Source organism: Aquarana catesbeiana, linkage group LG03, assembly GCF_042186555.1.
Source record: "Aquarana catesbeiana isolate 2022-GZ linkage group LG03, ASM4218655v1, whole genome shotgun sequence".
NCBI classification, from domain to species: Eukaryota; Metazoa; Chordata; class Amphibia; order Anura; family Ranidae; genus Aquarana; species Aquarana catesbeiana.
This window is the reverse complement of record NC_133326.1, coordinates 515,394,027-515,411,080: the sequence shown is the minus strand read 5'-3', so window position 1 is coordinate 515,411,080 and position 17,054 is coordinate 515,394,027. Positions and strand designations below refer to the sequence as shown.

Here is a 17,054-nt window from a genome sequence, read left to right as displayed (position 1 = left end):
AGGCGTCCAATAGGATTGCCTCTGCCTTCAGCCAATCAGGTGACGGGTATTAAACCTGCGCTTCCTGATTGGCGGAGAGGTGGTTCAGTGTTATATTCATTTGCTTTTCTAACACACCTGGGTGGGCTCCGAGCGCAATGCTCTGCGCACCGAGTCCACCATTTTTGAAGCCTATTAGAGCCTATGGCTCTAATCAGGTGCTTAAAAAAAAACACCCCCGCCGCTGTAATTCAGGTGCCCGGATTTCAAAAAGGGGCCAGACACCTGAATAGGGGGTGGCAGCGGCGGCCATGGGTAGATTCATACAATGCATGAATCTATCCATTAGTCATATAGGAGGTCACGTGACAGAGGGGGCCCTTAATGGACGCACCGCCACTGTGTGTGTATGTTTACATTTACTCATATATATTGTTCAGAAATGTAAATTAAAATAAATATATATATATTCAACCTAAATAATAAACAAGTCATATTTACCTTCTCTGTGCTTTTGCACAGAGCAGCCCCAATCCTCCTCTTTTGGGGTTTCCCACTGGCGCTCTGCTTCCCTTTTTTTTTTAACACAGCTTCCTATCCAGGTAGTTTCCATTCATACAGTAACTAAAATAATTAAATAAAATGTTTTTTCACCTACCTTACATAGGAATCTGTAGACAGCTTATTTGTTTAGAATAGATTCTAATGTACAATTAGGGAATAGACTGAAGGAAAGTTGTTTTTTTTTTTTTAAAGTGAATTTATCAAAACTGGATCAGACAGAATTTAGGGCAGCTGTGCATGGCAACCAATCAGCTTTTATCTTTCATTTGCAAAGCTTAACTAAACCTGAATGGCTACTATGATTAGCTGATTGGCACAGCTGCTAACATTTTGATAAATTCCCCCCTGATGCAAACCTTGAGATCTTACCCTTTGTTAGAACAGACAGTGCACATAAATAATTTACAACTGACAATGAGATTTTCCAGCTCAGTACAGATAGGGAAAATTGTGGTAAACATAACTCCACACACCCCTCCTTAAAGCAGAAATAACCCAAAAATAAAAAATTTTATATATCGCATCTTACCAATTTTTAGGTGTGGTGGCTGTTAACTAATTATTACTATTATTTTTTTTTTAGGTTTTTCTCCTTTATTTTCATCCATTGATCCTGGCAGTAAGTATCCAGTAATGCTGTGTACACACGACCGGACTTTCGAAGGACTGAATCACGTCGGACTTTTCGACGGACTTTCAACTGACTTTTCTATGGACTTCCGTTGAATCGGACTTGTCTACACACAATCACACCAAAGTCTGACGGATTTGACCGTGATGACGTATGACCAGACTAGAATAAGGAAGTTCATAGCCGCCCTAGCGTCGGTTTTCGTCCGTCGGACTAGCATACAGACGAACGGATTTTTCGACCGGACTCGAGTCCGTCAGAAAGATTTGAAACATGTTTTAAAGCTAAAGTCCATCAAATTTTCGACAGAAAAGGCCCGCTGCAGGTCCGATGAGGCCCACACACGGTCAAATTGTCCAAAGGATTTGTTGCGTCGGACAAGTTTGGTTGAAAAGTCCGCCCGTGTGTACACGGCATTAGTCTGTTGCTTTTCAACAGACCAAGCTGTCCAGGAAAAGTGTAATGCCCTGTACACACGGTCGGATTTTCCGACGGAAAATGTGTGATAGGACCTTGTTGTCGGAAATTCTGACCGTGTGTAGGCTCCATCACACATTTTCCATCGGAATTTCCGACACACAAAGTTTGAGAGCAGGATATAAAATTATCCGACAACAAAATCTGTTGCTGGAAATTCCGAACGTGTGTACACAAATCCGACGCACAAAGTGCCACGCATGCTCAGAATAAATTGAGAGACAAAAGCTATTGGCTACTGCCCTGTTTATAGTCCCGACGTACGTGTTTTACATCACCGCGTTCAGAATGATCGGATTTTCCGACAACTTTGTGTGACCGTGTGTATGCAAGACAAGTTTGAGCCAACATCCGTCGGAAAAAATCCATGGATTTTGTTGTTGGAATGTCCGGTCAGTGTCCGACCGTGTGTACGGGGCATTAGAGGGTTGAGACCAACCATTTAACACTGACATTGGTGTTTACAACGGTCAGCTTTTATTATTTTACTGTATGTAAAAACTTTATCCTAAAAGGAAATACAAAACTGTTGCTATAGTTGTTTTAAAAAAATGTTAGGCAGAATTCAGTTTTAATTTGTCACTCCAGTCCATCTAAATTTCCTAGTCCATCTAACATTCCCCTCTCCCCAGATTGACACGCTGCTGTCTAAAGGTGTCTCTGCTGTTCCCCCGCCCAGGGTAGAGACCCATGAAGTGTTTTACTGGCTGGATCACCAGGTAAAAATAAAGGAAACATGCCTAAAAAAAAGTAAAACAAATGCTGTCCTAGCAGTTAAAGATTTGCAAGCTACATTTTTGTTTTAGAATTTGATACGACTTAAACTGCAAATGAAAGCAAAAGTTGGGTAGGATTTTTAAGCAAGTAAAAAAATAGCAGCAAATGTTAATTTTTTTTTTTTTTTTGTTATGATATGTAACAAATTTAAAATAGGTGTTATTCCAATTTGACTGCAAAAGTGGACATGCATTTCAAGATCCAGCACTCTCCTGTGTGTTTACAGTGATGCTAAATGCCCTGCATTTTACATACAAAAAAATGACTACACAGCATGGCATTCTACTCCCCATAGATACAATAAACGAGACAGATTCTTATTAACTGTTATTTTATTAAGAGGTCTTACAAGATTGCAATTGAAATCATTTAAATACAAATCACTTTTTTATTCTTGTACAGAAAGTGTAATAAAGTTAAAAGATCTTATTATTATACGGAGCATTATTGCAAATGCTTACAAAATTTTTGCATAGAGTGAGTACAGACTCACAGAAAACCCAAATACAAAACAACCCCAAAAGCTGTATATATTTCTCCGTATTCATTCCGCACGCACACAGTCCAATCATTACTCAGACATACACAAAAATGTATTGGGAAAATGCTTGGGGTATCTCAGAAACATTCAAAAATGGGGTAATGCCTACCATGAATGAGAGTTTTGTCTTAGATGGTGCCATCTGTTGGTGGCCTAAGACACGATCTAACCTTTCATCTTGGTCTTCAGCTGCCTCCTAAGGACACTAGAGTACCAGTACTCTAATGCTGATTTTGTATCACCATGTTGTTTCCCAAGTGTCCATAGGAGGCAAAAGTGACCACATTCTTTGGGAGCGTGTGCCTTCAATACTAAGGCAGCACCACAAAGAAGGGGATTCCTCTGTTTATGATTTAAGTGCTTTATAAATATACTGAATATTTATTATTGAGTGAAGTTACTGGTCTACAGACAGTTCAAACAAACTCACAATAAACTGACATCTCAAAATGGCTACACAGTTGCCTGTAGGCCTCAGGAACCAAACATCCTTTTAAAATGGCTGTACCCTGTCATTAGGGTTAAACTTTGACATATCTTAGTTTGGCAATTACATTCAACCTTCCACTGCTTTACCTAAATATTAGCTATTTGAGCAAAATGGTTGCACTATTGTTTGCAGGTGACAAGGAAACCATCAAGACAAATGATACTGTCCTTTAAAAGTATTGTCTGGACTGTACTATTTTAAGCCAACTCTAGGAATTGACATTAATCAATTTCAAGCAAACATATTGTCCAAGGTGACAAATAGATGTGACGGGATTTTGTTTACAGGGAACCTGATGAAAGTTTTTTTTATGAACTATAATTACTGGGCGAAAGAAGGCACCACAATGTACTGGTGCATTATGGGATGCGAGGGGGAGGGGTTGCAAGTTGGAGCAATGTCAAGATTTTGAACCCCAATACCAAATGCACAAAATACTGGACGCGCATCGACAATTGTATACAAACACATACACACAGACACACAAACTCCCCTGTTTCTCTATACAGTGTTATGCTGGAGTTCAGTGATTTTTTTTAAGCTTTAATAAATTCCCTTAGGGCCTAGATAGATAAATATACAGTTGTTTTGTTCATAAGCTGTACATCTTTATGGGTCTTCAAGATCAACTTCATTGTAAATTTTATGGCACCTTGATAAGTCATAATATGTACTAACTAAGTTAACCATTACAGAACGTGTTTTATAAGCTTCACACTAGACCAGGCATCTCTAAATCTGGCCCACTACAAGATTTTATCTGGTCTGCAGCTAGGGTCAGTGGTGTATCCTCAATGTGCACAGATTGGGAAAAAAGGTCAGCAGAGGCTGCCTATGGTCTCCGCCTCTGATCTAAGAAGGGACTCTGATGGGGAACCTGATGTAAGGGGAGGAATATGATGGGGACCACGATGAAAGGGTAACTTAGATGTAGGGGGACTCTAATGGGGACCCTGATATAAGAGGGGACACGGGTGGAAAGGGGGGCTCTGATAGGGATTTTCTTTTTTGGCCAGCAGATATTTGTAAAAAATCTGCTGGCCGAATATATATTTTTAAAATATATGATGTGACTCTCATTTTGAAAAGTTTAGAGACCCCTGCTCTAAACCAAGGGCAAAGCACAGAAACCCACAGCAACCAATCAGATCCCATCCATTAATAATCTAAAGAAGGTAAATTGAAAACTGATTGGCTGTCATAGATTACTAAACTTGACCCATCCTTAGCAATTCATTTCTTTAAAAGCTTTGGAAAATTTAAATCTACACCTCTAAATGGGTGCATGTTGAGGGCATAATTGACATAATTAAATTTCCTTTAAATTCTCAATAAATATGGGTTATACTTTGTGATCATTGATCTCTTCAGGTTTTAATTACATCAGTAATAGCTCATAGCTATTGATCATGAATAAGACCAAAATGAAATTCAGCTTATCAGTGAAGTTTACAATATGGCAGCATTCATTTAATGAATCAAATACAAATAGAAAACTAAAGCAGCCTGGAGTGTGTAAAACCTTCCCACTGCTGCTGGCGAATGACATACATTGATGGTAGTAAAAGGGTTAAAAGTACTCTGTCTATTTGTAAGAAATTTGTAATATTAGCAAGTGCTGCCACCCATGATTCTGATCTTCACTCCCTTCCAGATCCACATTGGCCAGAGTTACCTCAGCATCCAAGACTTTCAGGTGTGTCTGGCGCATGAACACCCTCTCTACGGGTTCCACCTGCTGACTGTTAGGTCAGTGGTCACTACTGTGCCCCTGCACAGCTGTAGTGATATAGTGACCAGTGGGGAGAATCACAGTGTGGAGCTGGGGAAGCAGGCTTTGGACAAATCCAGAAGGTTTGCATACTAAAGATTTTTTGGTCAATGAAGATCTTCAAGTGAGCGATAATCAGAACCATAAGAGGCAGAACTGGGAAGTGTTATTACACTTCTTTTACAAGGTGGCTTTTTAACTTATTTGTTTCTAATGACAGACCATTCCGGAACAAGGTCCTTTAGCATCCAAGGCGAATAGGACAAAGGCCCCCCTTCCCCCTCCATAAGCCCTATACTACTTTTGCAACCTAAGTTCCAGATCCTGCCTTCTTTTTTGTGCCCGGATTCAAAGGCAACAGCAAAAAAAACAAAACAAAAAAAAAACACCTTGCACAAGAACTGGTGGACATAAAGATGTTTAAAAAGGTGAAACTAGTAAATAGGAAAAAGGTCGATCGTGTCCAAAAAAAATAGTGAAGATGTTAGAGAGTGATGGACACAAGACAAGCCTCTATGGCCTGAAGTATAGCCTAATCCTTCAAGTCGGCACTTCCCAGCTGTACTTATGGATTTTACTGTCAACTATAATATCCAAATACAATAAAAGCATTTTCTAGCTGAGAAACATATGGCAGTAGGTAAACAAACAGATTTCCCTCCCTTACCTGGTAAGAACTCAAAGACGAGTTCAAGCAGGGATTTTATTAAAGGTACACAATCACAATTTTCTACTTCGAAAACTAGTTGTAGTATTTTTTATGCAAGCACATTTTTATGTAAATTAATTAACTTTTATGCTTCTCTTTCCCTCGTGTGTATGGGAGTTCTGTAACTGCTACAGTATAGCCATTTTGTTAAGAAAATCGACATAGTATTTTATGGGAACTAAGAAAATCAGGACTAATAGGATAGCCCTGAACTGAACTGTTTTTTCTCCCCTGACCTTGAAGAGGAGGATGAGGAGCTTTTTTGAAGAATGTATGTCTAGACATTTATTTCAGCTGACTTTCAGCTTTCTTGGTTGTCACCCTAAAAAAAGCACTCCATAAACTAGAAAATTCTCAAACAGACATTGGTATGAAAATTCTCATTGGTACATTAAATGGTTTGACGGATGTAATTCGAAAGTACTTCAAAAAGGTTTGCTTTTAACATTCCTTCAGTGCCCACTTCCCAACCATTTATGATAGAGAGCTAGACTTGGTAATACTGGCAGTCCACAGCAGTGGAGTTAGGAGGCTGGGTGAAATGAGGGAACTGGAGGTGGACTGGAGGTAAGGGGATGGCTCACATAGTCTGCTGAACATAGACAGTGAGGGAAAAAAGTATTTGATCCCCTGCTGATTTTGTATGTTTGCCAACTGACAAAGAAATGATCAGTCTATAATTTTATTGGTAAGTTTATTTTAACAGTGAGAGACAGAATAACAACAAAAATATCCAGAAAAATGCATTTCAAAAAAGTGGAATAAGTATTTGATCCCCTATCATTTAGCAAGATTTCTGGCTCCCAGGTGTCTTCTATACAGGTAACGAGCTGAAATTAAAGGGAATGCTCCTAATCTCAGCTTGTTACCTGTATAAAAGACACCTGTCCACAGAGGAAATCCATCAATCAGATTCCAATCTCTCCACCATGGCCAAGACCAAAGAGCCGTCCAAGGATGTCAGGGACAAGATTGTAGACCTACACAGGACTGGAATAGACTACAAGACCATCGCCAAGCAGCTTGGTGAGAGGGTGACAAAAGTTGGTGTGATTATTCACAAATGGAAGAAACACAAAATAACTGTCAATCTCCCTCGGTCTGGGGCTCCATGCGAGATCTCACCTTGTGGAGTTTCAATGATCATGAGAACATGAGGAATCAGCCCAGAACTACACAGCTGGGACCATATTCGCCAAGAAAACAATTGGTAACACACTACGCCGTGATGGACTGAAATCCTGCAGCACTGCAAGGTCCCTTTGCTCAAGAAAGCACATGTACAGGCCCATCTGAAGCTTGCTAATGAACATCTGAATGATTCAGAGGAGAACTGGGTGAAAGTGTTGTGGTCAGATAAGACAAAAATCGAGCTCTTTGGCATCAACTCAAGTCGCCATGTTTGGAGGAGGAGGAATGCTGCCTATGACCACCCCAAGAACACCATTCCTACTGTCAAACATGGGGTGGAAACATTATGCTTTGGGGCTGTTTTTCTGTTAAGGGGACAGGACAACTTCACCGCATCAAATGGACGATGGAAGGGCCCATGTACCGTCCAATCTTGGGTGAGAACCTCCTTCCCTCGGCTAGAGCATTGAAAATGGGTCGTGGATGGGTATTCCAGCATGACAATGACCCAAAACACATGGCCAAGAAGAAGCACATTAAGGTCTTGCAGTGGCCTAGCCAGTCTCCAGACCTTATTCCCATAGAAAGTATGTTGAGGGAGCTGAAGGTTCAAGTTACCAAACGCCAGCCTCAAAACCTTAATGACTTGGGGAGGATCTGCAAAAAGCAAAGAGGAGTGGGAAAAAATCCCTCTTTAGATGTGTGCAAACCTGGTGGCCAACTACAAGAAATGTCTGACCTCTGTGATTGCCAACAAGGTCTTTGCCACCAAGTACTAAGTCATGTTTTGAGAAGGGGTCAAATGCTTATTTCACTCACTAAAATGCAAATCAATTTACACCTTTTTTTAAATTAGTTTTTCTGGATATTTTTTGTTATTCTATCTCTCACTGTTAAAATAAACCTATCATTAAAATTATAGACTGATCATTCTTTTGTCTTCGTACAAAATCAGAAGGGGATTAAATACTTTTTTTCCTCACTGTAATATGCAAAGCAGGGACAAAAATAAAGTGAACTTGAAGGCTCTAACAGCCCATACTGCAAACATTGGTCTCTGGTCACTTCAAGAGCAATGTCAATAAATCCAACCAAACTGGATACGTGATAAATGTAAAAAATCTTCAAACTGGAGATGATTTCTTACTTGACGTTGCTAAAGGCAAAGCGATTGCTTGGCTTCACCTTCACCTTAGAAGTACTGGACAGCCCTCATGTTTATGACAAGCTGGCTTTTGCTAGTCTTTGGTTTAAGATATACCTAACACATGGAATGCAGAGCCGTTGGCAAACAGTAATCTACAGTATCTGGATGAATAAAGTGATTGTTACTTAAGCCTTCATTTAACGAAGTGCAATCTCAATATTTCTTTTTTTTTATGACTGCCCTACATTTATGAAAGGTTAAATCCAATTGGGCACTATGGGTAACACATTATTCATCTTTGCACTACCCTGTATAAAAATCTGAAGGTATGCTATGATTTAATAGGTCCTGCTGCACATTCTGTTTATGTCATTTGTGTGGATAGGTCATATTTTTGAGAACAAGTGGCAAAAACATGCTAAAAAGAGGATATACCCACGCAAAATCAAACACCTTTAAAACAGATCAAACATCTAAACAGATAATTTCATTGTGTCTCAGTTTTCTCTGATGTAGACGTGGGGCATCCCTTGGGTTTAGTGCTCAAAAGAGGTCTCACAATCAAATGTTTGGTACTCCCAGATGGATAGGTGTAACCTCATTGCTTTAGGATTCCAGAACACTGGAAATGGTGACTTTTGGTTTCATAACATAAAGAAGGCTGAGCTCTACTTTGCTTTCTTTAGAGTCTGGTAAATTTTAACTATAAATGGATTTTGTATAAAGCTAACAAGACCTATAAATGTATTTACAAAGGTTGTAACACTTATATAACAAGGTCCAACAGTGCTACCATCAATGAAACATAGTATTACAGTCCACTCATTTAAATGGCGGTGTTCATGGGAGCCATTATGTTGGAAAGGTAGGACTTCAAGGGAAACCATATATTTTGTTTTTACAGTTCCTTTGGATAAACACAGAGAATCATTCGGTTAAACAAATTAAAACTGGTACAGCATTGTAAAATACAATCTTTGCTATCTTGCAGACCTACAGCTGATGTTAGAATCTTAAACATCTGACACATCTAGGTGTGTCAAATGCCTGGGTTTCCCCGCTGACCCTATTGTAACCATCCCACCACCCCCACCCTCACCCTTCTGCTACGTGATTAACATGCCCTGCCGCTATGAATACAGGTGGTAATGTTAAAGTGTTTGTAAACCTCAGACATGAAATATGAAGCATATCCCTGTATACTGTGTACTATACAGTTTCCGTGATCAAGGCTAGAGTTGCCAAAACATGTTAGCCGTTTGCTTTTACTGAACCATATTTCAATAAATTCCAGAAGGTATTCCAAAGTGGCCGGCTCTCCATTTGTTTGTTTGTTTGAGCTATGCTATATACATATGCGGGAGGACATCCCAGCCTGAGCACCTGGGAAGGAACAGCCAACCTTTAGTGAATATCATTTTGCCCCATTGATCAGAGCGGTGCCCTTTCATGTTGTATCTTATTAGCATGAATCACTTCTTACAAATTTTCCTGACACCAAGAGAAAAATGGTGACAGGGGAGGGAGCTCCAGCTGATTGACAGCCTCAGCTCTGTTACTGTGTACTGTGTGAAAGGGGTGTGTGTCCCTTCCTTCCAATCAGCTCTCAGATCTCTCCACACTGAGCACTGCAGAGTGAAATTTCATCCTTAATTTGTTTCATATCTGTGTATCATCTGAGGCCAGTCACTTCACTGGCTATATGTAAGGGTTTACAACAACTTAAGTTTCTTACAAATATTTGACATCATTTGTTTAACCAGATGATGGTGTCTCTTTAGGCAAATGCTGATCACATTCCCTGATATATAGATTGCCTTTAGAGGGTGCAATTACAAATCTTTTTATGAAATAATAAAGACCAAATATGCAAGGGCAAGCATGGGAAAATGCTGACATTTTCTTAATACCTTTGGTGAAACTTACAGTAAGAATTTGTGTGCTAGCTGATAAAACAGTATAGTTTCCCTTCAAGCCTATGAAGCTAATAGAAGCCAACAGCAGTGTAATGAGGCCCTCTTTCTGCTTTCGATTGATTGGCCACTAGTGGATTACCACAACGCAGCTTAGATCCAGTGGAAAAAATGGGTTCAATCAATAAGATCACTTAAAAGCTGTCAGGCAAAACTTGTAAATACACTCAAATGTATTTAATAATACACTAGAAAAGGATGTGGTGAGAAGTGATCCCTACCAACCAATCCAATATCACCTTTCATCTGTATATAACAGTCAGAACAAAGGTGATAGTTCTGGGTCGCTGTTTTTTTACACACTATCCTTGGCCCTGTAAAATAATTCCACCAGTCATATGTATTAACTGCTGACAACTTCTATTTTAACTAAACAAGGCAAGGTGAGTTGTCCAAAAAGACAAAGCCAAATGAAGGCCAGGTCATGTGACTTATGCCATGTTCCCCAACCGGGTCACATGATAGTGATCCATTTTCTAAGTATCCCATAGCCATGTAACAAGACTGTAGCAGCATTTCGAACTAGTAACCTGTAACATTATTGAACATACAAAAAAAAAAAAAAAAAAGCATCTTTTCATAAGAAATCACACCACTCAGCCATCACTCAAATCCCATTCATTGTACTCCATATGTAATACCCACCCCAAATAACATAAAACAAAAAAATAAAAAAAATATAGACAGCAAACAGTTAAATCTGAAACTTCCCCTCTGTGCTTTTCCTTGCAGAGTGCATTGTCTTAAGGCATAGGCAACATGTCCCCCTTTTTTGATAAGAGATAGTTCAGTCCAGTATTCTACATACTACAGTGCTCTGGGTGACCTTATGCATCATGAAGCGGATTGAAGTTATTATTAGGGTGAGATAAGGGGAGCTACATATACAAGAAAATGCCAGAAAAATATTAGAAAAACAATCAAGTGTTTAAAGAATTTCATCAGATTGTTTTAAGAGTATTTGACAACATGTCTGCATATACCCAGTTAAACATTTGCTTACTTTCCTTGCAGTCCAGTGTCTGATGGGCCAGTGGCCATCCAACATTCATCACATTATGGTGATTGGCAGCACAGGATGAATCATGGTAGCAGAAAGTTTTTTTCTTGATCAGATCTGCAGAGTTATGACATACTGATGGGAAGAGATGGCCATAGTTTACCATTTTCCTCATGTACCCTACTGTTAAAGGTGTGGGGACCCCTAAACAATATTTTTCACAAACTAAAGCTGTTGTTTTTTTTTTGTTTTTTTAATTACACTCATGTAATGCTACATACATGACCAGGACAGATAGAAACAGTCCTTACAAGTTCTATTTTAAGAGATTCATAGGGTAGCACAAAAATCAGTGCTTTTTGGGTGGCTTCAACACCCACCAAGTGGCCACCATATATATCGTAATTTATTGACTCATTTCAGTAAATATGGCCACATGTGGCAACATGGCTTTTTGATGCCCTAGTTTAAATGGTGCATGTAACATCCCATAATGCCAAGCCAAGATGTATATTGCTTCTCTAGGAGGACAACCCCTCAGAAAAAATGTCAGGACTCTGGTGAAATGAATTTGTATGTATGTGGCCCTGTATAGGAAAAATACACAAAATGATCCAAAGTCTGTGGACACCTGGCCATCACACTAGTATGAGCTTGTTGGACACCCCATTCTAAATTTTTTTTAAAATTTAGGTATGCTACAGCATACATGTACATCGTATACAGTTGTGAACATTTAACCATGCGGCAACAGTTTAAGGAAGGCCCTTTCTGTTCCAGCATGACCATGCCCCTGTGTACAAAGCCAGCTTCATTTGTTTTCCCAATAATATTTCCTAATATGTACATAACTCTGCATGCTTGACAATGTAAGCCACCAGAAATTATACAACATAAGATACTAATGTGGGAAGGATCTGGAAGCTACTGAAAGGTACTACAGGCTCTATACATAAATGAGTGGAACAGAGACCAGCTAATGATACGCGAGGAGGAGCGTTCCATGCTCCCTGCTAATTCCCTCGGTTCTCCAACAGCACTGATCAGGACACTGTATAAAAAGCAAGAAACAGGCCAAAGCTCCTCTATGCTCCCTATTAACACCTGACAATATACTGATGCTAATTATTAGATAAAATCTCAGGTTTAAACCACGTATTTGGCCTGACAATAAACCTTTGAGAAAGAAATAAAATGCCTATCAGATTTAAACCACTATAACATTAGAGAGATAAGGAGGAAACTTGTGTGCAACTGAAATCAATGGCGATCAATAGCGCACAAAAGAAACAATATAGGCTCTGTCACTGTACATTGTCAAGACTGTGCTAGACAAAGAGAGGCAACAAATTTGGAAGGCGCATTGGCTATATTGTTCGAGTGGTATTTTCAACAGTGGTCCAGGCTTGTTAGATATCCTATAGTAAACAATTTTTATTAATAAAAAGAAAATAGCAGGTTAGAAACATGGGAGCTGCCACTGCTGACTTGTTTTTGAATGTGCAAGATAAAGGGCTGTCATCCTCCTCCTTTCTTTGTATTTATCGAGTTAGACCCAGAACAAGCACATAGCCATTGGAATCAGAACTCTTGACTTGCAAGGTTGTTGTTGGGTAGTTACCCAGTGCATTGTAAAGCAAGGATAAAGACGATGGCCTTGGAACTTGAATTTCTAAAATCAGGTCAGCCATGTTAACTTCTGTACTTCTGTCCTAGCAAGTTGCTAGTAGCAAGTTTATATGCAGTCTTGTGACTGTGGTGTCAAAAAAGGCACAAAAAACAAAATGTCTCTGTTCAGTGTCACTTAACCTTGTTAAGCAAGGACCAGTATGTGGATTGTCAATCTGCACACACCATAGCAAACTTGCATCCACTGGCCCACTTGAATGTACTGTATGTGCTTGCTTCCCCACTATGAGCAAGCTATGAAGTTTTGGATTTGCATTTCAGGACAGTAAATGGCCACATATGGGTGGATCAATGGATGCCAATTCTTAAAAGCACTTGCCAATTTACCAACCTTTCTACAGATTTACTTTGTTCTTTCATGCAATTTTTGTCTATGATTAAACTGGAAATATTTATCTGGCACCAGGTTATGTTGCCTACTGAAACACAAGCATCCATATACCTAAAATTCGTAAAGCTCTTTGAGTGGGTGTTTTAATTGGCTGCCTTAGATACCTGTTTTATATAAACCCAATTCCAAAAAAGTTGGGACGCTGTGTAAAATCTACAAAAAACAGAATGCAATGATTTACAAACCTCAAAAACCCATATTTTATTCACAATGGAAAACATATCAAACTGATCAATTATACAATTTTAAGAAAAAAGTGAGGTAATTTTAAAATTGATGGCAGCAGCACATCTCAAATAAGTTAGGGCAGGGCAACAAAAACCTGGCAAAGTAAGTGGTACTAACAATGAAAAGCTGGAAGAACATGTTGCAACTAATTAGGTTAACTGGCAACAGGTCAATAATATGACTGGGTATAAAAAGAGCAGTGTCTCAGAAATAAAGATAGGCTGAGGTTCACCAATCTGTGAAAAGCTCTTCCAAAAAACTGACAAACAATTTCAGAATAATGTTCCTCAGTGCAAAATTGCAAAGCCTTTTTAAATAGATTATCATCCACAATATATAATGTGATCAAAAGAGTCTGAGAATCTGGAGAAATCTCAGTGTGCAATGGGAACAAGGCCAATACGCAATATTGGATGTGATCTTTTGGTCCTTACAGCACTGCATTAAAAATAGGCATAATTATATGATGGACATCACTGCATGGGTTCAGGAATACTTCTAAAAATCACCGTCCGTGAACACAGTTGGCCGTGCCATCCAAAAATGCAAGGTAAAGCTCTATCATGCAAAGAAGAAGGTATAGCTGAATATGATCCCAAAACGCCGCTGTCTTCTCTGAGCCAAAACTCATTTAAAACTTTCTGTTACAAATTAATAAACTGTTCTGTGGCAGACGAATCAAAATTTTACATTCTTTTTGGCAACCATGGGCACCACATCCTCTGGACCAAAGAGGAGAGGGACCTTTCGGCTTGTTATCAGTGCTCAGTTCAAAGGCCTGCATTTCTGATGGTATGGCAATTGCATTCGTGCATATAGAATGGGCAGCTTGCACATCTGGAAAGGTACCATCAAGCTGAAAGATACTGTATATCCAGGTTTTAGAGCAGTATATGCTCAGGCATGAATGGAGCAACATTCCTCTCCCAAAACTCCAGCAACTGGTCACTTCAGTTCCCAGATGTTTACAGAGTCTTGTTAAAAGAAGAGGGTGAATTGGCTCTATCCCAACTTTTTTGGAATTGGGGTTGGACTTTGCCAGTTTTTTCTTGCCCTGTCCCAAATTTTTTGAGGTATGTTGTTGAGACATGTCAATTTCAAAATGAGCTTTTTTTTCCTAAAATGGTACATTTTCTAAGTTTAAACATTTGATATGTTTTCTATTTTCTATTGTGAATAAAATTTGGGTTTATGAGATTTGTAAATCATTGCATTCTGTTTATGTACATTTTACACAGCGTCCCAACATTTTTGGAATTGGGTTTGTAAAACAATCAGTCACAAAACTCCTAAAATGTATATAAAAATGTACATATAAAAATGTTATTGTTATGGATAGAGCAAGGTTAAAGTATCTCTTCTGTTTTACAGCTGTCTGTGCACCTCCTGGAGAGATTCTCTCTCGCCGTTTGTCCTGGTGACCGTTGTTACTGGAACAGAAAGTGATACGCAATACAAAGGTTTACAGTTGTCACCAAATGTCTTCTCTCCCACTTTTGTGTCTGCTGGGACAGGAAGTGAAGGGGAGTCTCCCCAAACGGACACAGATGCAGACATAAAAATTGACAGAAGTTTTAGCCATTCACTACTCTAGAAATGGCTTTAGATACATTTTAATACTGTTTTGGTAGAGATGTGGCAGCCTGGGTGCAAAATTATACTTACCTTTGCCTTTTTCGTATGCATCTGACAAATAATTCTCTGTCCGGGTCAAAGATGAAACGTTATGGAACAGAATCTTTACATTAGGGTATAAAGGTAAGTATGATGTTGCCTACAGGCTGTCCACATCATTCTCCTTCCAACCTTGAATTTGTTTTAAATACAGGACTACTTAAAGCTTCACTATGTGACCTCTACTCTTGTACTAGTTTTCAGTAGCCCTTAAACTCCAGACTCTGTATATACTCTGAAAATCTGCTAATTGTATAAATAAAACCTTACACAATATATAGCTATGGGCAATGTCATTTTAGACCTTGCAGTTTAGGGTTTCTTATGATTTTATGAGCAGTCCCCTTTGAATTGCAGTCCTTGAAAAACAGCAAATGGGCACAAGGGAAGACAAGTGATGGTCACCCTGAGCTTCTGGCACTGAACAATCTCTTCTTTGGGGGGATTAATAGATTTACAGATATATATATATATATATCTATATATATATTTGTATATATTCACACGCACACACATATTGTTTCTGAGGCTTCCTGTGTCTGAATACAGTCATGCTCCGGGACTTTGGAGCTTGGCTTGCCAGTCTCTTACAAACAGATATTGTTATTTGTCTGACAGGTGGATTCACTGCCCGCTTGAGACAAAAACAGTTTTCCGCTGGCACACACGCAGATCTCATACACGTTTTGCCGTGGCGCTGACGCAGAGTAAGAGCCCCGTGGTAGATGTGGAAGCCTCACGTTAGCTGCTTTTAACTGGATCTGAAAAAAAAAAGAGAAAAAATATTTAAAGGAGTACATAATGCAAATAACATATACCATGTTTAAGTACAGTCTTCCTACAAATGAACTAGCATGCCACAAAACTCTGTTACCGCTAATCCAGGTCTATTTTCACCATAAGATGACCAGATATGGACAGATGTTGTCTGAGTTACAAACTTTTTCTTGGCCTAAGCTGGCCAAACACTGATTTAAATTCCTGTTGAAGCCACTGAATTTCGATCAGTGTGTGGCCATCCCTGCTCAACAGAAGTCACTTATTTGTTTAAAAGGAATATACAGACAGAAGAGATATAGACACGGCACCCTGGATTGCTGCCTCGCCATCTTATTGAATCAATTTTTGATTTACAAAAATGCACACACTAATGCCCCGTACACACGGTCGGACTTTGTTCGGACATTCCGACAACAAAATCCTAGGATTTTTTCCGACGGATGTTGGCTCAAACTTGTCTTGCATACACACGGTCACACAAAGTTGTCGGCAAATCCGATCGTTCTGAACGCGGTGACGTAAAACACGTACATCGGGACTATAAACGGGGCAGTGGCCAATAGCTTTCATCTCTTTATTTATTCTGAGCATGCGTGGCACTTTGTCCGTCGGATTTGTGTACACACGATCGGAATTTCCGACAACGGATTTTGTTGTCGGAAAATTTTATATCCTGCTCTCAAGCATTGTGTCTCGGAAAATCCGATGGAAAATGTGTGATGGAGCCCACACACGGTCGGAATTTCCGACAACAAGGTCCTATCACACATTATCCGTCGGAAAATCCGACCGTGTGTACGGGGCATAAGACTTTTGGCTCATTGACTTCACAACTTTCTGCAACATTTACAGCCTTCGGCTAAAATCTTCTATGCTGCTTGACACACTTGCTCAGTGGGTCCTCACTGAGGTCTATAAGATCTTTTCCGAATTGTCTGCAGCTCTAGGCTTTTGAGCTTTATTAAAAAATATCTCTAAACACTACTTGTAGATTTTTTTAAAGGTTTATTGGCCCTTTAAAAATGACTCAACTAACTCATCAGATCTACAAATCAGTTTCAGCAATATGTTTTGGAGATAACTATAAGAGGAATGTGTCTAA

At 39.3% G+C, this 17,054-nt stretch overlaps 1 protein-coding gene across 2 annotated transcripts in view; it reads right to left on the bottom strand.

Annotated features, from left to right (window-relative positions):
• Positions 1-2,742: 2,742 nt before the first annotated feature.
• SGCD (sarcoglycan delta) overlaps positions 2,743-17,054 on the bottom strand; it is a 628,273-nt gene continuing 613,961 nt past the window's right edge. For both annotated transcript variants that reach the window (XM_073621164.1, XM_073621163.1), the window contains one exon: positions 2,743-15,933. In XM_073621164.1, the coding sequence (XP_073477265.1) occupies positions 15,760-15,933 (174 nt within the window). In that variant the 3' untranslated portion in view covers positions 2,743-15,759. The remainder of the gene's footprint in view (positions 15,934-17,054) is intronic.